The 26,524-nt window shown below is 39.5% G+C and overlaps 3 protein-coding genes across 3 annotated transcripts in view; all 3 read left to right on the top strand.

Moving 5' to 3' along the window:
• Positions 1 to 1,112, top strand: part of mov10l1 (Mov10 like RNA helicase 1) — a 10,725-nt gene extending 9,613 nt beyond the window's left edge. Inside the window, exons 25-27 of the mRNA XM_005728162.1 lie at positions 400 to 540; positions 641 to 732; positions 884 to 1,112. Coding sequence (XP_005728219.1) covers positions 400 to 540; positions 641 to 732; positions 884 to 911 — 261 coding nt within the window. The 3' untranslated portion in view covers positions 912 to 1,112. The remainder of the gene's footprint in view (positions 1 to 399; positions 541 to 640; positions 733 to 883) is intronic.
• A 4,250-nt stretch (positions 1,113 to 5,362) lies between these two features.
• On the top strand, positions 5,363 to 7,062 carry szl (sizzled). The gene is made up of 4 exons (XM_005728163.1): positions 5,363 to 5,984; positions 6,098 to 6,264; positions 6,400 to 6,492; positions 6,602 to 7,062. Exons 1-4 carry the CDS (start codon positions 5,704 to 5,706, stop codon positions 6,910 to 6,912), a joined length of 852 nt encoding a protein of 283 aa, XP_005728220.1. The 5' UTR covers positions 5,363 to 5,703; the 3' UTR covers positions 6,913 to 7,062.
• A 13,620-nt stretch (positions 7,063 to 20,682) lies between these two features.
• nell2a (neural EGFL like 2a) overlaps positions 20,683 to 26,524 on the top strand; it is an 84,056-nt gene continuing 78,214 nt past the window's right edge. Inside the window, exons 1-2 of the mRNA XM_005728254.1 lie at positions 20,683 to 21,190; positions 21,463 to 21,591. Of these exons, the coding sequence (XP_005728311.1) occupies positions 21,139 to 21,190; positions 21,463 to 21,591 (181 nt within the window). The 5' untranslated portion in view covers positions 20,683 to 21,138. The remainder of the gene's footprint in view (positions 21,191 to 21,462; positions 21,592 to 26,524) is intronic.

The raw sequence follows: 26,524 nt of genomic DNA, 5'->3' as shown, positions 1-26,524 counted from the left end.
TATTGCACTTTTTTGCAATTTATGTAATTACTATGCACTTAATGAATACATATTATTAAAATCTGGGCTATAATGGTTGTATTGATGTATAGCAACTTGAAATGCTCCCAAAAATGGCTCCACAGCATGTAAAAATATAATATAAGCTCTGGCGGACTTGGTTCTATGGTAGGTCTTAAAGGGTTAAATAGTGAATACACAAATTAAACCTGTACCATGTAAAATTTCCACTATACTGAAGCCCTTGTTTATTTATTGAGTTTTTTAAATTTATTTTTTAATGAATAAGCAGACATGCTGATTTAGTTCAACCTTGTGCACAAACGTAAACCCGTAACATTTACATGTTTTATGTTCACTGTCATGGCATTTAATCCACATAATTCTTCTATAATATAGGTGCGCTCTAGTGAGTCACTACAGAGTGATGATCTAAAGAGTACGCTTGGCTTTCTGGCCAACCCAAAACGCTTCAATGTGGCCATCACTCGACCCAAAGCTCTGCTTTTAATTGTTGGAAACCCCCACATTCTCATTAGGGTGAGTGACCTCTTAAACTTTTTTTTTTTTCTCTCTCATCATACTGGTTGTAATAAAATGCATTCACCCTATATGTTCTAAAATCATAATTCCTTTCCAGGACCTATGCTTCAGGGCTCTGCTTGAGTACTGCTTTATTAATGAGGCTTATCTGGGCTGCGATCCTCCTTCCTCTCTTCAAGATGTTCACACGTAAGTAAACAGGTTCATAATGGATATTCTGGACTATTGCAAGGCTACTAATCAAATATTATTTATTGTTAGTGCAGATGGTATTCTGATTTTTTTATTAATATTATTATTATTGTGCAACAATGTGAACCCCATCTCATTTTCCCCACAGTGTTGCAGAGGAGCAAAGGAGCACATAAAAGGGACAAAAACAGGGGGTGTACTGCAGCACAGTCAACCTGGCAATCAAATTGTGTTTATATTTGTTTTTCCTCCTTCACGTTTTCTCGGCTTGTCTCTGTGTACCTCTTAACGTAAGTGCTTTAAAAAGAAAAATATCTTGTTTGCCTAAGAGCCAAATGCAGTCCCACTGGGATGAGAAATAAAGGTGATACTCATGATCAGGGCCCAGCATTCTTGTGTCCTACCATTAAGTTGATGTGCTTGACAGTGCATAAGATGGTTCTGATTTTTGGGTGAATTACCAAGAATTGCACCTTAATGGTCCCAGTGTGTTTATCTACCCAGTCTGCACAGTAATGGTTCCACAGTTATTTGAATGGAATCGACCTTGCTTTTAAAGCAAAAAGAAAGTAATGTGGTGCGAGCTCTTTGATAAACAAGAGAAAATGGATACAACAAAACAAGGTTTTGGTATATTGAGGGCATTAACCTAAGCAGATGTCTGCGGATTTTATGGGCAAGTTGTCTCCATAAGTTGATATAACAGTGTCTGCCCATAAGACCTGGAGACTGGATGTGACAATTGAGTGCTATTGAGTCTAAGTCTGCACACTCACCGTCAGCCCTACTGGAGCCCAGTGGGTGGAGTAATGGGAAAAGAAAAGACAAAAATGGGGGTTCAGTGTCTTTAAGTTAATGGGTCTATTAGGAGCAGGGAGGGGATAACGCTTATCTGAACTGTGAGAGAGCTCAGCTCAGACACAAAGTCCCTTTTCTTTTCTTCCAAAAGACACCCCCGTCTTTGATGTATGCCTCAGGTGTTTGGGTTTGTTTTTTTTCCTCTGGTGTCCCACTTCTCCAATAATAGCTGTACCATAGAGTGAAGAATACCCATACACATTTATATTGTTTAAAATAATGTTGCTTTGTAGGTTCTTAAGTTCTAGTCCGCCAGGTTTCTCACTTAGATTTTGAAGCATGATGTGTTGTGACGTTGTTTTGCTGGCACAGTTACTATTAATGAATTATTTAAGACTTTCAAATGCACACATTAAAACCCAAGGTCTGGAAAACAAATTTTTATTATCACATAGAAAAAAGGTTACTATTTTCCCCACAAGATGCTAAAGTCAGTGTCTGAAATAAGCAGACAGTATAAACCCACACGGGGTGTTTGTGGGTTTATTTATTTTGGTCCCAGGACAGTGTGTATACCAGCATTATGTGCTCACATGTAGCACATAATGGGGACAGTCCGTGCCAGCTGCATTCTCACTAGTTTGTGCTTATTTTATTATAGCAGGTGGTGCTTGTAAGGAGGTAAGACATACCTGTGAATTCCTCAGAGCAGACAAGTTGGTTACCAAAGGAGGAGGGGGGGTTATATCACACATGGAAAGATTGCATCAGCTCAAGCCTTTCAAACAAAAAAAACTACTTGCCATAAAGTGAAATGTCTTGGCCAGCTAAATATACAGCAAAAATGCAAAAGTTAAGATTGGTTAATAATGTTGGGAGAAAAAAATGAATTAACTCATTAAGCAATAAGCTGTTAAAACAGGCTAGCATGGGCTGATTTTTTTTTCCTTTTTTTCTTTTAATCATTAGTGAATGTGCGGTTAGAACTACTAGCTAAAATTTGTAGATAAGTAGGTAATAATCAATAGTTAACTTAAAGTATTCTTGTTTTTATTGTACTTATATAGATATGTATATATTAGATGTACTGTAAATACCATGTATTTTTGTACCACTATTATTTTTGCACCATGACACCAAGACAAATTCCTCATGTGGGTAGAAACTTCGAAATAAACATAATTCTGAGCTAAATATGATACATTTACCTAATGAGGGACAATAATTTTATATTTCTATAAGCTGTAAGCTGAAAATTTGTATTTTATGCATTTAAACAGGGAAATTCATTGAAAAACTAAAAATTCTGCGTATAAATATATATGCGTAGCTTACTCGATTTTAGGTATTTAGTGTAAGAATCACTTTAACTTAAATGAAAATGGTAACAGGTAATGATGGACTGTTTAAGTCCATATGACAGCCCTGAACTTAAAAGTTGATCGCTTGGTCGTACAGATCCTCTGCTCAATGTCTATGAAAGCCAGATGGTGCAGAATATGTAGGAAAATGGCTAAAGCTACTCTTAATTGTTGGCTTTAAGGGATAATTGTCCAAGCTAAACCGTCTACTGTATTAAGACAGAGCTGCTCAGGTATTAGGATCACTACACTATCACCTTTTCACTGAGGTAGGGGCAGGCAACACATTACCAAGACAGACAATGTGTCTACAAGGCAGCCATTAGGCTCAACAATAGATCCCTGCTGGGCACTCAGCAGGGGGAGCTTGTTAAATGTGTTGACCTATTCTCCCAAATTAGTCTTGAACTATTGTTGCTCAGTTAGTCCCCATCTTACTGACTGTACTCGTCTACCCAAGCTCTGGAACCAGTCTCCGCTCATCAGATTGTAAAAGTTGACTAAGCTGTTGCTCAGTGGAGGGCTTGCAACCATGGAGGGCTCAATGGTGCATTGTCCTCACAGCAGACAGCGTTGACACACACAAATGTGGTCAGTCAGAAAGCACTTTACTTTGTCATCTCTGATCACCAGCCACAGGAGGCTGGTTAGGATAGAGCCTTCTTGTTTGTAAGAGAAAGTCTTAGTGGCATCAGCCTCAGATACAGATCTAAACCTAGAGACAGACGACATCAAAACAAACATGACGATGCTGTAATGGAGTTCTGTTGTATTGACAAATGAGTGTCTTTATCTATGGTTGACAAATAAAGATGAGACCTTTGGTCTGTTGAATGGGTTTTTGGGATGCACTTTAGGCATAATTCTCACTGACGGTGAATGCTATACATTGCTGCGTTATTAAATTATTTATTGTTATTATTTTGTTAAAAAACAAAACAACTTAAGAGTATTCTTTGACATATTTTCTCAGGATATTTTTCCCACCTCAAATGTACATAGGAAATTTATGGACATGTTACTAGAGAAAGAAGAATTGAAATGGTCTAAATTCTCTAAACTGATCTGGAATATGTCATTATGTCACTGCATTGGTTAATGAAACAGGAATTTTCTCAGCTTCTATTCCATGAAATGGATAAATTAAAGAGTTTACATCTGGATCTGAGGTTGGGTTATTGGTAGATCAAAGCCAGGTGTGCCAGAGGAGACACTGGTTTGCTAATGAGAACTGGAGGCTCTTCAGATGAGTCTCCAATTAGGAAGCAGGAACACATGAAAGAGGCTTGCCGTATAAGGGAGACAGCCTGACTGTCTACAAAACCTCATTTATTTATTTTTAAATAGAACTTTCAGAGATGCAAAACTACTTCATACACAAACTGCATTCCAAAAACGCTGGGATGCTGTGTAAACAGAAACAGAATGCAATGATTGTTATATATTAGAAACCCATATTTTATTAATGTTAGAACACAGAAATATTGTGGAACAGTTCCTTAACATAAATTTGTTAAGGACTGGTGAATATCTAATGAATCGTCTAAATAAAATTGTTTGAAAATTACGCAAATCTGGAGAAATCTCTGTGCGCAAGGCTGAAAATCATTGGACCCCCATGATCTTCAGGTGCTTAAAAACAGGCATTCTTGATGGAAATCACTGAATGGGCTCAAGAACACTTCCAGAAATCATTGTCCGTTATACCCCGTTTGCTGTGTCATCCACAAATACTGGTTAAAGTTTAGTCTTGCAAAAAAGCGGCCCTGTGTGGACATAATCCAAAAATGTCTGGCCAAAGGTCATTTAAAATGGACCGAAGCGAACTGGAAAAATGTTCCACGGTTAGATGAATAGAAATTTGAAATTATTTTTGCAAAACATAGACTCCACATTCTCTACACTAAAGAGGAGACAGACCATCCAACTTATCACCACTCAGTTCAAAAGCCTGCACAAGTGAATGCACATCATTAATACTTAAATGCACATACAACCTTTAAAACAGCATCCTGACAACACAATTTTCACTGTTTAACAAGACTATCCTAAACCTGTAACTGCAGCTATTACAACGTGGCTTTGTATAGTTGAAGAGTCTGTGCACTGAAATGGCCTAAATGCCATCCAGACCTTACACCAACTAAAACCATTCGGAGCATCATAAAATGAAAAATAGGAAAAGAAGAGCCGGGACTGCTGAGCAGCTGAGATTTTATAACAAGCAAAAATGGGACAACACTCCCAAAAATCCAGCAGCTGCTCTCCTCAGATCTCAGACATTTACAGACTATTGTTTAAAAAAACAGTAATGCTACACAGTCGTAAACATGACCCTGTCACAACTGTTTTTAGTGTGTGTGAAATGTTGCTGCCATCAAATTCAAAATGACCTTTTTTCCCCCTGAATACTGAAACTTTCCTTTTTTCTTTCTCATGAACATTTTTGTGCCCTGTAGACCTATAAAAGCGAATGCAGGAGACCGTGTGACTTAACTGAGTGGTGAAAGTTGGGGCTGGGATTCCCCAGTGTTTCCCCCTCCCCGCCCCCCTATTCCACACACCATCTGCTTACTGCCACCCCCCCTGTCGTCTGCAGTCATCACAAAACAAGTCGTTATCTCCAAAGACACGTCTCTGCATCTTTGATTGGTGGTTGATAACAGACCTACAGACTCATGGGGCTGGCTGACCTTGCTGTATATATATCATGCCATTTCAGCAGAGACTGGCAACAAGAAAGCTGGTTTAAAGCTCTCCCTGTTTATCCTTGTGTCCTCTCCTGGTTTGGCTTTCTGATCCTGACATTATGGCTGTTTTCTTCACTGTGGCTCTTATGACTATGGCTTGTCCTTTACTAGCATTTGACATGGGTCAGTCTACTCGTTGTGTTGCCATTCCCCACAAGATGCATGTCTGCAAAGATGTTGGATACTCAGAGATGCGTTTGCCAAACTTTTTGGGCCACAGTAGCCTGGAAAGCGAGGTGGTGCCACATTCAGAGGATTGGAGGCCGCTGTTGCAGACAGGCTGCCACCCTCAAGCACAAGCCTTCCTCTGCTCCCTCATTGCCCCTGTTTGTCTTGACACGTAAGTAGATTTTCTGTGTTGAGCTTTGCTTTCTTTTTATTCTTTCCTTTAATAATCATGACCGTTGTAATCTTGTTTGTTCACTGTGTAACATCTTGTTGCTATTTGTTCAGTTTCATCCAGCCCTGCCGTAGTCTGTGTGTGGCAGTGAGGGAAAGCTGTGCCCCAGTGCTTGCCTGCCAAGGACACTCATGGCCTGATGTTCTTGACTGTGACCGTTTCCCTGCTGAGGAAGACATGTGTCTTTCTCACCATGGAAAACCTGGCATCTTTTCTAAAGGTAAAGACTACATGTTCATTATTAAGGATTATAATGTTTAATTCCACTGGAATAATAGAAAACCAGTTCCTTACTCTTTCAGGTTGTTTTATGATTACTACAGTTATTTTAAATAATGTTTGATTTTTATCGCAGGGTTGCCTAAATCTGCCTGTCAAAACTGTCCTTATGTGGAAGAGGCTCCTGAATCAAAAACAATCTTGGATTCTTTCTGCAGCCATGATTTTGGTACGTTCAAAAAATCTCTCAAAAAGCTGCGGTATAGTCACATCTGTTTGTTTTTGTCACAACTTCCGATTTTCCTGGTGTTTATTATTATTCATTTTTTCCTTTACAGCTGTTACTGCCAAACTCCACCGTCTTCGCCTACCCACAGGAGAGCCAGAATTTGAAATTGAGGGGCGGGTCGAGTTTATCCGTCAGGGTCCTCTGTTGCCTTATGACACCCAGCATCTGCTCCAGCAGTGGCTCCTTATCAACGTTAGATGTGCCCGTGCCCTTGTGCGTCCTGGGAGGTCACAGCTTTATGTGCTGACTGGTTCTGTGCAGCATGATGGGACCCTTTCTCTGACTCGTGTCTTCCCTTGGCACAGAAAAGATGCAAACATTGCAGTGGCATTTCGAAAATGGAAGCACCACAGATCTTGAAGTGACATGGACCAAAACAGGAGCTTGAAATCTGTGTTTTGAGGCACAGATGGAGCTCAGTGGCACTGGGTTTTAAGAAGCATTTGTAAAAGAGGGTAATTGTTATGAGAACAGACTCTGACTCAAGCAATTTGCTCATCTGAGCAGGTCGCCGTCTCATTTCATCTTTGTTAGTGCTTTTGTTAGCACACTGAATTAAGACGCACTGAAACCTGTACATAGTATTATACATATAAATTTATAGTAGATTATATTTTCTGTTAAAAGCTGTATTTATGATGTTCCGTGTGTTGTTTGGAATAAATGACAATAAAATAGTCCTATGAAACCACATATTTGTGAGGTTTCTTTCCCTCATGCTTATGCTCAAAAGCCTTGCTTTAGCCTAGTATGTTTATCTCTTTATTACAACAGTTATTTAGTTATTGCTCTTACAAGAGAGAACTAATAAAAATCAGAAATAAAAACCACTTAACACTTATGTCACCACAAGGTGGCACACTAATGCCACTTGTTCTGAAACATGGCATAATACAATGTAAAACTAACACCTAGCATGCAGTAATGGTTACAAATTGGATTGCCTATAAATTGTTCTGCATAAGATGCCAAACTGTTTTAAATGTCTTGATCACTATGTTCACAGCGTGAGGCCCATTCTGTGTAATGCTAACGAGAAGATCAATCACTCCCTTTACATTTGAATAGTCTTGTTTTCACAGCTCGGCCAAACAGACATAGTTCATGAACAATGGATGTGTTTGGTACTTTTCAAAAATCTCCTTTTGGGTTTTATGTTGTCTTGGAGTTTAAAATAAATGCTAAATATTTGACTGTTTTGGTGAAAGCCAATTCAGCCTCGGGAATAGCTGTGAAGTAAAATCATCAGCATTCCATATAATACACAATGTGTCACATGTCTGATGTGATGAAGGTTACTTTGATAATGGTCATTTATTTAAAATCATTTATGTGAACTGAAAATGAATAGGAGACAAGCGCAACAAATTAAAATCTTTTATTTATCCCCAATAATAATGTTCTTTATTTGAAATGTCTGAGTAAGTCTAGTGTCTGTAATACTTTTTCCCGTGTGGGTACATTGGCTAAGTTGCTAAATAAGCAAATTGTATGACATGAAAATATAATTTTTATCCACTACAAACAAATTTGTGTTTGTGGAATTTAAGAATGGTGTTTTTTTTTTTCTTTCTAATTGTTCATGCCTGAATTTTCAATGCGTGGCAACGCGCTGGTCCCGATGGACAGGCGGGATTCCATGTTCCCTTCCATTCAGATCTCTCTATTTCATAGAGTCACACAACAGTCTTCAAGAATGCATGGCATCTCACAGACCTGCATGCTAAATTTGTGGGGTTTTTTCATGCTTAACAATGATCATCAATCACTACCCATTAGCCTTTATCTGTCATTCATTTATCATCATCAACCACCCTCATTTGAGTTGCCATTAAAACAAAACTATAATTGTGTAGTTTGTTTCCCCGTGTTCACAAAACAAAAATATTATTTCTTTCTTAACCAACAGAAAGTTCCACACATGGTAACCAAACACCACGTGACCAAGAGAATACTCAAAGACTGAAAGTGAGTTCATGATGTTGTTAATGATAAAGACATATGGTTAAGATAAGTAATGTCACTCAATCATAGCAAGACATTTTTTTGGTATGGTGACTGGAGTGATGTTTTAAAGCAACAAGTTATTTAAGCTTTTCTTTCACATGCAACAACAACAACTGACAGGGTTGATTCTGACGTTATCTGTGGGTCTGGAATGAGCTCCTGTCACAACTACTGGAGCATGTAACGGGATCACAATCAGGATCAACTAGTAGAGCTTCAACAAGGGTCTAGGGCTCACTGATACAGTGCATTTTAATGATTCACACTGCAGTTGAAAATGTTTCACTTTGTGTTCACTGCAAATCTCAGACGATATTTTATGTTTGCAGGAATGAAGTATAAAATATAATTATGGCAAATTATGAAATATATATTTTGCGTCTTCTTAATACTCAAAAGTTCACTTTTAGTCCATATATAAATCCATCATACAATGCATTCTTTGAAAGAATTAGTTTTTTCCCTTTTATTCTTTTCAGCACATATTCGAAACATGGGTTACATCTCTGCATAGAGTTTAGTTGTTCTTCAGACTTTTTCTGGCTATAAACAAGGAGGATTCGACCATCATAACCTGCTGCTTCTGCAGAGACTCCAATAAAGTCAAAAATCATCTCTGCAGCCTAAAATGCACTCAGCTGGACTGTGATCACGATAGCGCGTGATCTATATACAATTCTGTTTTAAACAACAATTCATTATGGTTTTTGATACCTTCATTGTAATTATGCTCTTCCATTAACAAGATTATATTTAAGAGCAATGAATAGTATATAGTAGGGTGATCACTAAGCACAAACAATGTCTAAAACAGGAGTTATCGAAATGCTTTATTTACAGTTGGACAAAAATATTTACAAAATATAGAAAGTGAAACATGAGTTCCAATGGACTTGGATTACAAACAAAGCACAAGTGTAGAGCTTATGAAAATGTGAAATATAAAACAGCCTAATATGGAAGTGCAGTAAATGAAGTGAATCATTCCGGCCTTTAATGGACTCCAATTACAGTCTCTCCTGGAAATACTTGTCAGGGTAATAGCCATGAAACTGCTTACTGAAGCCAGTGCACTGCAATGTGATTGACCAAGCAGCTGAACCAAATTGCATTTATCATGCCAAGAAACGTGCCATACACAGACAATGTTTCATCCATATATTTTTAGAACCATCAGAGTATTGTAGTCTTTTTATTTTGTAGATGTAAAGTTTGCCCTCCATACATTATGACCTCTCATGTGTCTTTGGCACTCTTTTGCTTTGATGATCTCTCTGTTTTTGCATTAGTGTAATTCTGTGGTTCTTCTTCCTGACCAAGACCGCGGGCCATGAGCTCATCCATTGGGGAACGAATGTTATGAACCTCCTTCTCTTTACAGTTTCGCCACTTCATGCGCCGGTTCTGGAACCAAATCTTTACCTAAAGCAGTGCGACAGTGTAAAGGTTTTAGTTCAGTTTGTGAAGTCCTTCATCATAAGTATGTTAGCTTCTCATTTTAAGTTGTAAATGCAGTTTAGAGATCTTGGTCACTGTGTGGAATTTAGGTTTGATCTTTAAGGTGAGCTGTTACAGCTGTCACTTTCCCCTGCACCCTTTTGTAAGGCAGGATCACATATTCGAAACATGAGCTCATTTGAATTCGATTACCTGTGATTCCTTAAGGCTGAGATTAGCTGCCAGTTTGTTCCTGTCTGTCTTGCTAATGTACTTCTGTCTTCGAAAGGTCCTCTCCAGCTCCTTCCTTTGTTCTTCAGAGAACACAGCTCTCCTAAGGATCCCTCTACGTGAGTTTGGACTTGCATTAGCAGACCACATCTGAATGTTTGCTCCCTCTGAAAGTGAATTAGAGGAACAATAACATGTCAGTTTATTGACATCAGTTTCAAGTACTAGACATATTCAATGGGCTATTTATTAGAGCAATAAAAATCAATGGTGGGTGGTTCATCTCTGCAAGGTAGGTTGTAACACATACTGTATCAGTTTAAACAAAAAGTGTAGATTCATGAAAAAACATCTTGGAGAAGGTAAGTAGCAGACAGTGGAACACCAAGGTAGTGTCTTATAAACGGAAACAGGTTATTCAAGCTTTGGATAAAATCGGATCTTCTCCACATTTATAATATATCCACTTACTGTTTCACATTTCCTACTTTTTCAAACCCAGTTGTCTTTGTCACACTTACTTTATCGCACATTCTTGAATCCTCTTTCTATTTGTCCAATTTAACAAACTGAGGGTGACTAAATGAGAATAGAAAACCATTTCAACCTGGAAAAAGGAGATTTGGTGACCTGAGAGGGCCAATACCACGCTGCTTCACTCACAGGTGCACACACAACAAAAGTCAAGTGAAACAATTTATCTGATCTATTCAACATTGCCTTTTTAATCTGTACGACAAATCTGCACATAGACCACCTCTAGAGAGCACAAAACTGGTTTGGACATGCTTTTCACTTCTCTATTGGCATTCAATAGCTTTTACTTAAATAGCTGATTACCAGGTCATTCCTGGGCAACGTGTGTCTACTCTAGTGGGCCAACTATAGAGCCATATGGGACACCAACAATAGAGCTGTTCAATGGAAATGCCATTACTCGATGGTTCAGTGGCCCAACACTAAATCTTTTCTCTTGCAAGTTTGAAGCCAGTTTGTATGTGAAGATGAGCTCAAATAAGTCTATAAAAGTCACTTTCATTGAATGCTTTATGTCCTAGTCAAGAGGTCTTCAATGGGCAGGAATGAGAGTTGAAGGACAGGAGAAAGACGGGGGGTCGGCGAACCAAGCTCTGTAGCCACACAATGGGTGGGGGATGTTACTTGTCCAGCCCTCTTCTACTGAAAAATGGGAGACTTTTTTGTGCTTAGTGGAGTTCATTGCTGGAGTGAAAAATTGCAGCGAGGTCGCGTGTGGATGGTGGAGTGAAAGTGGCAATTGGTCACGGCTAGAGTTGGCATTGTTTCGTTGCCGGGCACTGTGGGAAAGTGTCAACCTACTAAGGGGACCCCAGGGACTTGTGGTATGACGGCTTTCTGATTTGTGCTATTTTGCACGACTCTTGACAGGCATCACAGGGTGCAGAAACTAATAACTTCCAATTAATGAGGGAAAATGACCAAATATCAGAACTGCCTGACTTATTTCAGTCTTTTAAATGATGATGAAGAATTAGTACTCTTCACAAATCCTAAATTAGATACTTTGAACCATGCTTTTAAAAATGTAAATTTTCCTTCAGTGGAAGCAGTAATAGCTTTTGTAACTGTTGCCTCATTTTATTCACCTTGAAAGTTTTATTTCAAACTCTTTGTGTTGCCACCCAAACTTGTTAATGTGCTGAGGGAGTAAAGCTTTGAAACATTTGGCCTTACTCTGCAGTAAGAATCACCCACACCTGGTAATTATTATCTTAATATAGCAGAAGACAAGATGTTTATTAGTGCTGCATATTTGCACTATTAAATGTGTATTTGCATGTACAAAAAAAGGTGCGTGTCTGTGTAGGGGGGCCTCTGGGACTCTTAAAAGCCTTGCAGCCCACCCCTCTTTCCCTTTCCTAAACAACCGTGAATGCTTATGAATAGAGCTGTGCAGAACTGAACGGAGAATTAGCTCTTTGGCATTGCATCGGTAATTAGCTGTGGAGAGCATGGGAGACCCTGCTGCTAATGCTTAGAGAGTAGCTGAGGCATTGCTGATGAGGCATAAAACACTCACTGGAGAAGACAGGAGGGGGGCTGGACCCACCGCAGCATGCCAACAGATACTGCGGGCTCGGCAGGAAAACACTGCTCAGCACATCTGCAAACACAGGGACAGTCAGATAGGGTAATGCGATTGCCAGGTGTGATATCTGTGATCCCCAAAAGCACTTACCTGAATCACTAAGCTCATATTTCTGAAGGCCTACAAAACTGAGTCTCAGATTGTATTTAAACATTAACGGTTTTAAAATAAACTGGCATTTGTGCGAATTATGATTTAACATTTTCAACGATTTTTAGAAGTCAGATTTTGTAGAAACTAAGTAAATAGTAAAATTGATGCATTTACTTACATCTTCGCTTACCAGTTGTATGTTGACTAAGCTGTTATCAGTCACTAGTTTTCTGTCTTTTAACTGACATTTATTTGCAAATTTGCATAGAATTTAGAGACTGTTCTGTTAAATATTTAGACTACATGTAATGACATTTTTTAGCATTTACAAATTGATGTTAAAAAACTATTACTTTTTTTTTTTTTTTACAAAATGTTGTTATTACTCAGAAATAAGTGATTATTATTTCTTTCATGCAAGGGTATAAATCTGTTAATTATCTGTTCATTTTTTCATGTCTTGGACTCACACATGACACTATTAGCAAAGATGGATATACTTACCTACTTTCATGTTTTGTAAAACCTCTAAGCAGCATCAAAAGTAGCAGTATTACATTATTAATTGAACAATGTTTTTCCTCTACATATCTGGGTTTGATAGATGGTGCAAGACCGGGGGGGAAAAATTAGTGTGATTTGAATGTAAAGTTGTAGCTTTACATTCATAAAAATAAAATAAAAAACTACATTACATTACAATCAAATTAAAACATACAAGGAAAAACAGTTTACATTTTGTTTAAAGGTTCACTTGCATAAAATCAATCTCTTTACCAGAACGTGGCAGATGTGGCCCTCCTAAGTCTTTCACTGGCCGAAGACTTTGGGTCCGACTTTCCAAGGCTCCGTCCTCAGGGCCCCAGGTTCTCCTTGGGCATTCACACGCTGCTCGTCTCAGGTGTCCATTCGTTGTCCATTTTGAAGCGGCTGAAGGTGTCTGAGACTGCAGCAGATTGTCGATAAGAAAACTCTTTCCTGAGCTCCCATATCCCGGTACAGCAGGAGGACAGCCAGCCATATTCTTCCTGGTACAGCTCTGAACTGAGACCATCCTGATCACACGGTGACCTGAACACTAGAGTTTCCTCTTCAGCAGTCACAGCCCAGTGACACTAAATTCTCCTTTAATCCCTTTTTGAGTGACTAGGCCAACTTCATTAAACTCTGAAAAAACAACCACAAAAAAACCACAAAAAAAACAAAAGTTGTCTGCTCTTCCTCCTTCGGGCCTGCACTATGCTACAGGACTGTGTCACGATTGGCCGAGGGGCTCTAATGTGCTTCTCAATTCAGATAAGGCTGGGGCCTTTCTGGAGTGGCAGAAGGTGGGTCTGGCTCATTCATTATGTCAACTAGCCTATTAAATGATCGACACCAGAGACAATGAAGTGCTGGCCAAAGTTTAGCATGCACCAAACACTCTTCTGCAGTAGTAAATAGTTCTCTCCTTTCTCCAGCCTCCTTCGGAGCTCTATTGTGCACCATGCAAGCACCTCCGTCGTTCATTTGTGCTCTGTAAGAGTTTTTTTCATTGCTGAATGTTTAAAAAGAACATCTTGCGTTTTTCTGGAATATTAGTTGGCAAATTAATCCGATTGTAATGTTTTTGCTTCACTTATAAGCAAATTTCAGTAGGGTCATAAAAAGAAAGTGTCCAGTTGTTTTTCTAAATCACTTGCACAAGACACCTTGCACTGTTTACAAGATAACTGGGCTTATTTAAGCATGCAGTTTAATTTCTTAATAAATAATGGAAAAACCCTTAATTTTTTTAGTTAAAATAAACCTTTTGAGTGAAATTTACAATTTTTCATCGTATTTTTCTTCCCTCTGGTTGCAACTGATATTAGTTGCAATTTAGGGTATTTTTTTCTGTAACATATTATATGAAATAAACAGTGCAATGAGCAACATTTGTTTATATTAGAAGACAAACCCTCAGAACTATGACTTGTTCAGTTTTGGTAATTGTTGCAGAACTCTATTTGTCAGCTTTAAAATTTTTACCTGTACAAATGATTTTACAGAGATCCATAAAGCTCCTCAGGCAGAAAAATCAAGCACTTAAATATTCAGTTTTCACTATATGGATTGTATGTGTTGCATATTAGTGTGTTGCAGCTTCGAGATATAGGTGGCCACCCAAATACACACGTGTGTTAGTGTTTTGGCATAAACACATCCAATAAGAGGCTTGTGTAACCTTTCACACTGCAGCTAATGATCCTCAACATTGTCATAGAAAGTTCAACAAGAGGGGCGACAGACCCGTAGTTTAGGCACAGTAAACAGGCATATCCACACTCATCTGGGAGCGTGTTTGTGTGTTTGTGGGGCCGACTGGGAGCGCCAGGCTGCGCGTGTAGATGCCTCATGCTGAGCATGGAAATTGGCCCAGACAGCTCAGGCTATTGTGTGATGGCCAGGGAGCCAAAGGTTGCTTGTAATCAAATTTGAGGTTTTATTCCTCAGGCTGGTGGAGAACGCATAGTGCTCTGTCACATGATGAGTGTTAGCGCGTCTGCGTGCACTTTCCACTGTTGTTAAGCGAGTTCATGTTAACATGCTTCACATAGACCAGTGGCTGTGATAGCCCCCTGAAGCTTTTTGTTCGCCAGAGAGTCATTTGTTTACATGACAGAGAGAAAGCAGGAGGGAAGCCTTGTTTAGTGCTATTTTTAACTGTTTTTGTTTCTTAAATAGCTTATTGTGTATCAAGGCATGTTTTATGTGATAACACTGAGGACTTTCACCGAGTCATGTTCTCTGTTCTTAAATTAGCATTTGAGCAAAAAATGTCAGTGTAGTAAGTTTAAAAGAGGTCAGAAACATGATGACACTCGTCAAAGCATTATGCGTGTCTATTAACTTCGTATATTTCTCTGTGTTCAGTGACTTTTTTTTTTAGGTAGAACAAATCTCATCCAACTTTGTGCACATTTTAAAAGGCATCAGTAAGCACGTATCATTATTAAAATTCACCACTATGTAATTAGCCAGATTCCAATAGAGCTCTCCAGGAGAGGGAGGTATAATTAGGCTTTTCTTGACGGGTAGGTCTTAGAAACACCCTGAAGCAAGTTCATGTGAATTTTATTTGATGCCCATCTCTTTTTAGAACTGGAGGGAAAAAACAGGGCTCCCTTCATTCAGATTCCTCACAATGGGTCTGTTGAAAACTAGCACTCTGCAGACCGACTGAGATCCCTTTTCTCTCTTTTTTAACCCCACTAAAGCTCTTAAAAAGATACTGGCCCATTGCACACGCAATTGATATTCCACCACTCGAACTTAATATCGTGAATGGAGGGCCAGGTTCTATGAATCAGGAGGACAATGCGCTTAGTTTAGCAGCAAACTGGCACTTTGTGTGCAGTGTCTATGCCCCAGAACAGGAAGTTTCTAATGTGAGCCTCTCAATTGTGTGCCTATAGAGTTCTAATGAGCTTCTGTATGCTGAGTGAATGGCTGCGGGCCATTCACCATGAGGGCCCAATGAGCCAGCTCACTGCACATGTTCACAATAGGATCCTGGGGGAATGGGAGTGGCTTTGTGGAGCAACTGCTCTGCATGGACAGTCTATAAAGGCTTCAACATACCTAAGACCACATTTTCATTAAGAGTACGGCACATTAAGCTGATTGCAATGAAAAGCTTTTGTTTTTATCTCCACTTTAAAGCTTTGCATGTACGACACATGAGTCTCTATTATCAAAAGAGAGCGCTGAAAAAAAGTAATGAGAGTGAATAAATGTATTAAATGAAATAAAGTGCCACTATGGTGTCTTATTGTGTACCTTTCACAAAACAACGTCATGCCTGTCGGATCATATTTGTGGAGCTGTGCGGCACTTAGGCATGAGAAAAACACATAATTTTCAGAATAAAAGGCTGTCAAAGCTGTGATCGAACTTTTCTGAGTTTTCAACGTGTACATATTGCTAATAAAAGGGCAACAATGCAGCCCCATTAATATAGATTTTAAATTATTTTTTCCCTTTACCATCTGAGGTTAGATATGAAATATCTATATATAATTTAATGTAAGTGATTTTGACTCATAGAATCTGTAATATTCAAATATAGTGTGCAAAAATGTTTTATTAAGCAGTCAGTTTCTACAGAAAATAATAGGGCCCTTAATACAGGGTGACTCTGCTCACAGAGATCTGGTAGTACATAGTTTGTCTTGCTCATTTTTGTCATTTATCTTGATTTATGTCTCATCCCTGAACTCACTGCACTCATAAGCCACTTAAATCCTGCTAGTACCAGGTTTGGCTAACTGCCTTAATTATTTGTGGCATGGATTCAAACCGGTGCTGCAAACATTCCTTAGAGCTTTTGGTCTATATTCACATGCTAGCATCATACAATTGTTCCATCAGCTGCACATAAATGATGCAGATCCTGTTTTTACCACATCCCAAAGGTGCTCTATTAGATTGAGATCTGGTGACTGTGGAAGTGAGCAAAGAGAACTCACCGTCATGTTCAAGAAATCAGTCTGAGCTCATTTGAGCTTTGTGACTTCCCTCTGATGACAGAAACACAGTGGTTAGATTGTGATGGCTAGATCGTCAACCATACTCAAGTAGGCTGTTGGTTTAAATAATATCTGTTGTAATTAGTCTAAGTAGTTGTGTGCTAAGAAAATATCGTCCACACCATGACATCATAAGTCAGGACACAAGTCGCCATGTGACTGGTTAATTAGGTATTAACGAGCAACAGTTATACCAAGTAAGTGGCCCGCGAGTGTCTGTTGCCTATTTTTCGGGTAGTTGAGCATTTACCCTTTGGCATGGTCCAAGAGTGACACTGTCTGTTTGGCCTCAGTACTGCTCCACTGTGATCGAGTGCCTGCAATACTCTGTCATGTACCCACGATGGCGCTGAGAGAACGGGGACCATCAATATTTTAACTGCGTGATTCCCAAAACTCTGTCTGGTTTTTGCATCAGCATCAAATATTTAAAAATGCAGCTTTGCAACAAATAGCAGATGACTTCCATCAGTCCACCGCAGCTTAATTTAAATATTTTTCCATTTATATTAAAAATAATATTCATAATAAAAATAAATAAACATGTCAAAGCAAAGGTATTAGAATACATTACTGGGCAGGATGATGCAATAAAACGTTACAGGTTTAATAGAATATAATTCAAATTAGAAACTCAGAAAAGGACATTATAACATAGAAATTTGAACCAAATGAATCCCAGGAGACCCCTGTGGGAACAATATGCAAAGTTTTTTTTCTTTCTTTTTTCCCAGCAGTTCATTCGTATTCCGTCACTGCTACTTTAAGTGATTTTAATTTTGTAGATCTTGCATTAGTATGTCTATATGGTATATTTATTTCCTAAGTGAACAAGCCCCTGAGAGCTTTGCAATGCATCATCCATCTAGTTTTCATTATTTATTTATTTAAAAAAAATTTTTTTTAGATAAATGAAAGTACCGCTGTTCTTCTGCCTTTGCCTTGAGAGATTTGACGTGCGAGCGCAGGTGTGTGTTGGCAGTGCGCGTGCTTATTACTTTTGATTCTTTGCTGGGCGCATGCTTTAATGACTCTTATTTTCCTGATGGCACTTTAGGAAATGACAAGTTGTGGGCAATACAAAGTAATTACATTTCCTGTGTCTGGACCCAGAAGAAATGGAATTATTAATAATGAATAGTGGGTTGGTCGCCCTCTCAGACAACAGATGTGACACTGCATGAAGAGCCATTGCTTGTCTTTGTTTTGGTCACAATAGCCACCCATTAGCTGCATGCTGTAGATGCGCTCTCAGTTGGTACAGATAATAGCCTGTTTGTCAAAAAACATCTGTTTTGCATGAATTATAATTAAAACAAAACATGTTATTGGCATTGACGAAGGCTACCGGTATATTGAAGGAGAGGCACATTTAAATGGCAAATGTGCTGGTGTTAATCTAAGGTCCTTGGGATGGATCTGAGCACCACAGCGGCCCATGAATCATATCTGCTGATGCCCACTTGTCAGCTCGACTTCAGAAACCAGCATAGCCAGCAAATGATGTTTCTTGTCATCCAGGGATTGGCCTGAGTTTGTTAAGGACTTATGATCGATTGCCTCTGGAAAAGTCTTCAATTTATGTCCCTCTGGCAGAAAATTGATCAGGATTTAATGAAAATGTAATAATTTCAAAATCGACATCACTGGCATAACATGGATGCTGATTAAACAGTTAGGTTTCAGAAGGTTAGTATGTGCCATGATAAAGAAGATGCGAGATAAATAAATAAATTTTCAACCCACAGAGCGCCTTTGCTTCAATTGGCACACAGTCAGCCAAGGACTCAATTTTAATTTGCTTTCTTGGCACCTGCTGAAAAGCCAGACGTCACCTTTACAGAAGGATTGAGAACGTGTGCTTGCAGCAGATCACAACTCTAATCAAAAAGCAGTTTTAGCATATATGATAATCCAGTAAAATGTTTTTGTGACAGGTGGCTTTTTCTCCATTGACTTCTTCACAAGGACAGGGAAGGCAGATGGTTTGGAAGAGACGTAAAGGAGGTTATCAACATCAACTGAAAAGAAAACCCAAACATTGCTAAAAAGGAAAGGAAAAGAGGGCGAGCCTTGACAATGCCTGAAGGATTGTTTATCATGGTAGGTTCCTACCATTTATCACTATAATCGCTGGGACTTTTAACCTCCAAAGTTGGTACACAACCTTGACAACTTCAATGAACAGGCATAACTCATAAAATAGCTTTTTGTGCTTGCTGGCCTTCCACCTTTCAATAGTAGTTAGGCCTTTTGTGCTGCAATGTACTTAAGATGGAAAATAAAAACAATTACGTACCTTTGTCTCAGTAAATTGAAAAGCAATATACTTCTACTAGCAATGCTTATCTCATTTATTGTTTCCTTTTTCCCTTTTAGACTTTTTAGATATCCCATGACTTAGTTTATATATAAAACCTGAAATATATTGCTCGGTTAGCTAGTAATGATCCAATTATGAATGATAGAGAGCAAGTGCATTTTCTCATTTGATTGGGCCGACTTTGCAGCAGTAACTCATTCAAATTTAGTTTCAAACATGCGTATCTATTTATACTAGACCTATTACGGTCTTTTCAACTCTATATTTTCATTCTTGGACTCTAAAGTTGTTTTGTTTGACTCATAGTTCAAAATAATCTTTATTTATCTCATGTTGAGACTTGATGCAACCCCGCACTTCATCAGCTGCTTGAAACAAGCTGTGTCAGCCTCTCTACGGAAACACAAATGAAGAAGTAAAGTAAATAAAGTGTTTAGAGCAGCCTAAAGTCTAAGCTTTTGACTCACCTGAATTATTTGTTGATATGTTGACGTCTTCATTTGAAACTTTGATTATGTTTAACATGAGTATCCAAGCACGTCACACCAAGTAGACTTCCAAATGGACAAATCCAAATAATAATTAAGTATGTAAATTGTACGTCAGTAGCATATGGAGCTTATCTGCCACATATGCAGGTGCAAGACACCTTAAGGCTTTAAACACAAACAGTGCCACTGCATGGTGGATTCTGTAATACACAGTGAGCCATGTAAGGCTGCCAACACTGGAGTAATGTGATCACTCTCTCTCTCTTTCTTGTTGTCCCACTCTATAATCTGGCTGCAGCTTTTTGGACTAATTGTAAGTGGGCGAGAGATGATGGACTAACTACAGCATGCAGTGCTCTAAGTAGTCCAGTTTTAACATAACAAAGTCAAGGAGCTTTTAGTCCGGAGATGGAAGAAACTGCTCCCAGACCACAGAATTCATTTGACTGTCAAATTTGAAATTTGAGTCAAAGATCAAGGTTGCTACACAGTGTTTTAATAAGATGAGCCAAAACCCCAGGATTATCCCGTAATAATAACAATATAATAACATACGCGCACACAAAGCCTGTTTTTATTTATTTATTTATTTTGCTTTATATAGAATAAAACTGAATAATTTGATTTTTGTCTTGATCGTCGTTACTTCTTGCTTTCTTAAACATTTAAACATTGACCCTAACCCTGAATTTCATGTAAGCTAAGGCACTGACAAAAATTCCTTTTTTTCTTTTCTTTTCTTTTTTTTTTTTTAGAGAGAGATTACAGTAGACATGGGCCAGGATGAGGCGTGGTTGCAATCGAGATGCATGTAATGGATATAAAAGCTTTTCCCATCTCAGGCCACCAGGGGGCTTTATTGCCCCTCTTTCCCCCCTGTCTCTCGCTCCTTGACAGGTTTCTCCTCTCCCTTCCTCTCTCTGTCTGCTCTCCTTCAGCGCACACAGCTCGTTCGCACTGCTGTAGGAGCGTCTGTTGAGCTGCCGAGGCAGAGCAGCTCGCTTTGTCCGTCCTCTGTCAGCCACCTGTGCCGCGGATGATGCGGATGGAGCAGACCCTGTGTTACATGGAATAATTTCAGCATCATTGCTGTGTTTTTTCCTCCCCCTCTTTCGGATTTGCTTCTCTCTCCCCCCTTTAAAAAAAAAATAAATTCGCATCGCCGGGCATCTAAAGTTGTGATGATGCCTCCGCTCAGCATTTGGGATTGGTAACAGCCTCCCGTGCGAGGGTGATACATCATTCGCATGTGATTGAAGAACGCTGTCTCTCGGAAGTGGACAAAACATGGACTAATTTTGCTTTTGTTTTTTTTATACATTCACCATGAGATTATTACAGCTGTTTCTGATTTCCGGTGTATTTTTCGTCTCCTCAGGTAGGACAAAAGGCTGTCACTGATTTTTAAATGAACCGTTATGTCGCAACATTTTGCTTTTTAACATGAGATCAGCTTCATTAAATGATGTGCTGTTTTGCTTAACTTGTGACCAAACCTTCTCAGAAATAATCAGCTCTTAATCTTAACCTGACCTGACACATCTCCCCCTGAAACAAACATGATATTTTTTTCTAGCATCACAAGACTCTTTTTTTTAATAACAGTGGTTTAAATAAAATAAAATATAATGTTTTCTGTTTGTAAATTAGTTATAGGTTTTGGGGTTGACCCTGCCCTGCGCATCAGCGTATTTGATGAACTAACGCTTGGAGAAGGCTTTGATGGAGTTACTCAGGTCCAGGGCTTCCACAGCGAGTCTAGAGCTTTCCACTTCCAAGGTACCATAACACACATTCACTCTGTCTCTGTCTGAAGTTAAAATGTAAAGCAGATGAGATGATGTCCATGCAAAGAACATGTTTTCCTATGATAACTACTCATTTCATTTTGTTTATTTCCTTTGTATGTTTTGTTTACACAACTAGAAAGGCCAACATGATGCAGCCCAGTAATCCACAGATCCTGAGCTGAGATGCCTGTAGATGTCTGATGTTAGATCATCGAATAATGCTGTGCACCAGATTCCTTTATATGATTCTTGTGTTTGTCTGTTCCTGTGTAACAGACTGTAAACTGCAACATACAGTGCATTATCAGTTTTTTCTCTCTATTTGGATTTAGCTGGGGGGGTGGCCTCAGACTACCACCTGCCTGAACAATAGGCATGTTCGGTTTTCATGAAAAAGTGTTGTGTTGAGGGCAGGCAGAGGGGGAGAGATGGGAGGATCATACAAAGAATCATAGAATGGCTGAGCTTAATCAGATTAGGCCGAGACAAAAATCCCACAGTCAGAGTTGATATATGAAGTGAGTCTGGAGAGTGAATGGGCCCCCTGCAAGAATTCACCCATTTGGTGATCTTCTGGAGTGTGTGAGTTTGAACAGTTTGCGTCGCTAAAAATGTGAATGGGCCGCAGAGTGATCATGTTGTCAGCTGCAAGGCAGTGCGTGTAGCGTGCAAAACAGAGTTGTCAAAGATGAGGTCGTGCTTGACTTTTTTAAATGCTTTTTCACTTCTTCTTTTTTTTAAATTTCTGTCAGTGTTACGTCTTTGTTACTTGATGTCAGACGCTCATTACAATCCAAATGAAACTGTTAACAGCTCCATCACAGGGATGGAGATGTCTATCATAACCCAGGCAAAAGTAGCAAAAGAGGAAATTGTTTTTTGCTCCCAGATCAGTGGCAAAACAAAAGATATGGCGATGTAACACATCTCCACAAGAAGGTTCTCATCACGGATCACGTAATGTACCAACGTGACGGCATTGTTTTGGGACAGAGAAACACCACAATCATTTGTCGACCCCCCCCTTCTCGCTGATATCTTCTAATCTCCCTGCACAACCGCTGAGACAGCGGCACTTCTGCATGGAGCAGCAACTCCAGTATCTTTGTGAAGGCAGGCCATTTGATGTCCTCTGTGTAGACAACACTCAGAAGTGCTCTACACAGGCGGGTAGCAAAGGGAGAGTTAGAGAGAGAGAAACAAAGACAGTTAGTGAAAGAAGCTACCTGCAGGTTTCTTTCCACAAAATAAAAGGAGAAAAAGAACAACTATTCTGTGACTGGTACCCCTTTGTCATTGCGCTATCTTATTTTCCTACGATACCTTTTGCTAAGTACATACAGTTATCCAGGCGGAGACAGCAGTGTGTTATTTATGGTAGCTTGCCTCCATCCTTCATTTGGGATGTCTATGTTAAGTCGATGATGCTGGGTGAGGGGGAGGCGGGCAGAGCTGCAACGGCAGAACGGACCTGGGCATCTGCTTGTTTGCAATCAGGAACAGAAAGGAGGAGGCACGTTCTGTAAAAGAGAAAATGAGTGCGGGAGCTCGAGAGAAAGAAGCTGGGATGGGAAGGAGAAAGAGAGAGAGGAAGAGATAGAAATGCAGAGCAGAGCTGTCTGCCAGCTGTTTGATAGACTGTGCTGATTCCACATGTGTGGAGGCTTGGCTAGCTGGGACCAGCAGACAGGCCCACAGTGACATTCCGACGCTCATTAGATAGCAGGCAGAACATATCCATGGCTGTCCCCTCCGCTGCTTGCCTGCCTGCCCAAAGGGAAGGCTGTTATCTCTGGGTGCTGGATGGAAGCGGGAGGGAGGGGGAGTAGCTGCTGAGAGCTAAGAGAGAAGTGGAAGAGTGTAATTCACAGTATAGAAATAGGTGTATGTCCACGTGCAGATAAGCGGCTGTTGTGTTGTGTGCTGTTAGTTTGCTGTATGCTGTTTCTATGCATCTCTGTCTGCTGAATGTGTTTGTTTTGAAAAAAAGGAAATAGGAAAGGAATGAGCAGTGGGGGGATTTCTGTTCAGCGAACCCCTGCTGATGCTTTTGAAGGTAGCTGTCAGAGCTACATTGCATGACATTAGGAGAGGTGGACCTCAGGGACGGGCATAATAAAGGCAGAAAAAAAGGCCCCCTCCCTGCCCCAGGCTATGCTCCTCTCGTGCCAAGGTGATACTCAGGCTCGCCACAAAACCATCACATCATTAGCACTTCCCCCACAGTTTTTAATATCTAGACATCCGTATATCTATTGGTATACACGAGCAGGGAGGGGGGACCACACCCAGAAGCACTCCCTTCCCCCAACACACATACACCCACGCTCTCTCCCTCTATGGCTACAAGTGTATGGACCGAACTCATTCAAAGTGCAAACAACACAGTTGCTAGAAGCATTGTTTCAGCTGCAGCACAAGGCTCCCTTGTAATTGTGTTGGTCTGTGTTTATATGAATCCTGCCTGTCTCAGAAGCATGTTTCTGCTCAGGCTGTTTAAACACTGCCAGAGAGGTGTTTCTTTGTATGTTGTGGTGACGACGCCCCTGGCTCCTGTGACACTAAAGTGTAACAGGATGGAAGAGGCTCGTTTGTAATGCCTTGTTAGTGCGCGCGCTTATTTGTACATCTGTATGAAGCAGGGAGGAAATGTCGGTTTGTTGTCCGGCATTTCTGTGTACGTCACAGATGTGCTTCCAGTGCAGAGGCTACACTTACCAGCTGTTAGTAACTATGATGCAGTGGAGTACTGTGCTATAGAAAGATGTAGAGGTTCAGAGGGCAATTCAGTCCTTCAGCGGCAGAGCTCTGGAGAAAGCTTGCGTACAGGATAGCTGCACTCTGCTGAATTGTATTGAGCAGGTTCACCGGGTGCTGTTCTGCAAACCTCACACTTAGAGGAAGGACAATAAAGCAAAATGGGAAAGTGGCTTCAGGAAATAATAATGCAATTAACACTGGCAAAAAGTGGTTAGCGTAACACATCATGCTGAACTTCTGCGCACTTCTTTTTTCTCACTGCAAGTGCTGCGTTTGCTGCTTCTCTTTTATTGAAGTTTCACGATGCAAATAGATTCAATTAAAAGGAAAAAACCTCCTGAAATAGACAAGAAAATGTTATTTAATGTAGGAAAATGTGCCAAAAGAATCCATAAATAATTAAATAGAAAAATGTGCTAATGGGGTAAAACTAGCATACCAATCTAGCTCTGCAGGAGTCCTTAAAATAACTAAGAATCAACACAACTAATTTGGCATACAAAATCTACAAAACAGAATGAAATTTGAGGTTTTTAGATGGAGAAAGATCCATTAAAAAACACCATTATTGGTGTATTGTTAAACTCTCAGTGCTTGCAGAAGCTTTCAGTTAAAATGAATATTCTACAAATCTTTTCTAAGATAATAGAATGGCTGACATCACTCAGATTTCCTTTGTCACACTGTCCATGACAGCTGCATTCACTTTCACTGAGATTGAAGCTTTTTACTCTCATATCAATACAAATATGCAGAGTTCAGCTAGATGCTTAAAACCATTTTACCTTCAATAAAACCATCTAGTTAATAACAGAAAATATGAATCCAAACAAAAACATAATCACTAAGCTCTGAGAAACCTTGGGTAAAGTTCCTCAGCCTTTTTTCACACTCTGATGCTGAATAGTTAAAAAGGTTAACTTTCTTTTTTGTTAAACGCATCACTGACACGTGTGTAAATTAAAATCAGTTACATGTTAATTTGTTGATCGTATTGACTTCAAAAAAAATCTATATCCAAAGTAATAGAGGAACAGAATCCACATTCCTCCGTGCTCCGTGTGAAAATGCTCTCCAAAGTGAATCTGAAGCTAACATGAAGCTCTTACAGCCTCAGACAAGTCAGTTGGGTTTTCCTGAAGTCAAAGAGTCCTTATTATGAAATTCCTTCTTTGTGGATTCACAGAGTGTTTCCTTGATGAGCCAACGTAGAGGGATGGGAAAAGAAAGTGATAATTTGGTACTAAAAGAGATTGAGTGTGGAAAATCCCTAGCTGACTGTCTCACACTGCCGTAGCCTCACATTAAGCTGAAGTTCTGCGTTTCTGTGTGGAACAAAGATTAGCGATTTTATCCTCATCACTCATATTCTAACAGCATGCAGAAGGCATCGCTTTGTGGCAATATGGGCTGGATTACAGCGACTAGTAACACAGGTTTATTGCATATTGCATACGTGCTGTAAGTGTCCAAGTGGTGTGTATTTTATCTTCAGCGGGCGTGCGTGAAGCTCTGAGGAGATGTAGCCTCTAATTTGTTGTGATCTGGTACAATTGTCAGTGCAGATACTACACTTTAAGGGTGCAAACTGTGCATGCAACTGCCAAATGGACTCTAAGGTAATATAGTGTAATCCCAGCCTTAAAATATGAATACAGGCATGATTGTATTCAGGTAGGATGAATACAAACCTAACAAGAAGACTATAATATGTACAGAAACTCAAGAAACTCATTCTTTCAAGAATTTTCCAGGACTAAGAGTAATTTTTCTTGAAAGTGTAAGGTAACAAAGGTCTGCTTTATTCTGCCTGAAGCCAATTTTCCCCAAAACATTTTGAAAAATTGTGCAGTGTGGACAATTTTCTTTAGCAGGTTTCAGAATAAAAACATTTTTAAGACTCAGGGGCTAATGTTAGACATTAGATGTTAACATAAATGTTAGATGTGAACTTTATTCTTAGCAATCTTTAACACCATTACATTTTGTTCTGCTTAAAGATGAACCAAACAGAATTGTCGGTGAAGCTGAAGCTAAAAGCAAAATTTACCTGAGGTCAGAGCTTGCTTGATCCATTCCACCTGCATTTTATATTCATATAAAATAATCCCATATCCTTCGATATACAGCAGTTGTTGTGTCTTGTGCTGTATTTCAAAGAA

This window comes from Pundamilia nyererei, unplaced genomic scaffold (genome assembly GCF_000239375.1).
Source record: "Pundamilia nyererei isolate P.nyererei 1_Seehausen unplaced genomic scaffold, PunNye1.0 scaffold00027, whole genome shotgun sequence".
Lineage (NCBI taxonomy): Eukaryota > Metazoa > Chordata > Actinopteri > Cichliformes > Cichlidae > Pundamilia > Pundamilia nyererei.
Note: the sequence above shows the minus strand (reverse complement) of the source record. Positions and strands in the feature narration are given on the sequence as shown.

Excerpts from the sequence above, each read along its gene's own strand:
- szl (XM_005728163.1), top strand. The coding sequence starts at position 5,704 with ATGGCTGTTTTCTTCACTGTGGCTCTTATGACTATGGCTTGTCCTTTA. Across the intron at positions 6,265-6,399 it reads ACCTGGCATCTTTTCTAAAG|GGTTGCCTAAATCTGCCTGT; the intron begins GTAAAGACTACA and ends TTTTTATCGCAG. Across the intron at positions 6,493-6,601 it reads TTTCTGCAGCCATGATTTTG|CTGTTACTGCCAAACTCCAC; the intron begins GTACGTTCAAAA and ends TTTCCTTTACAG.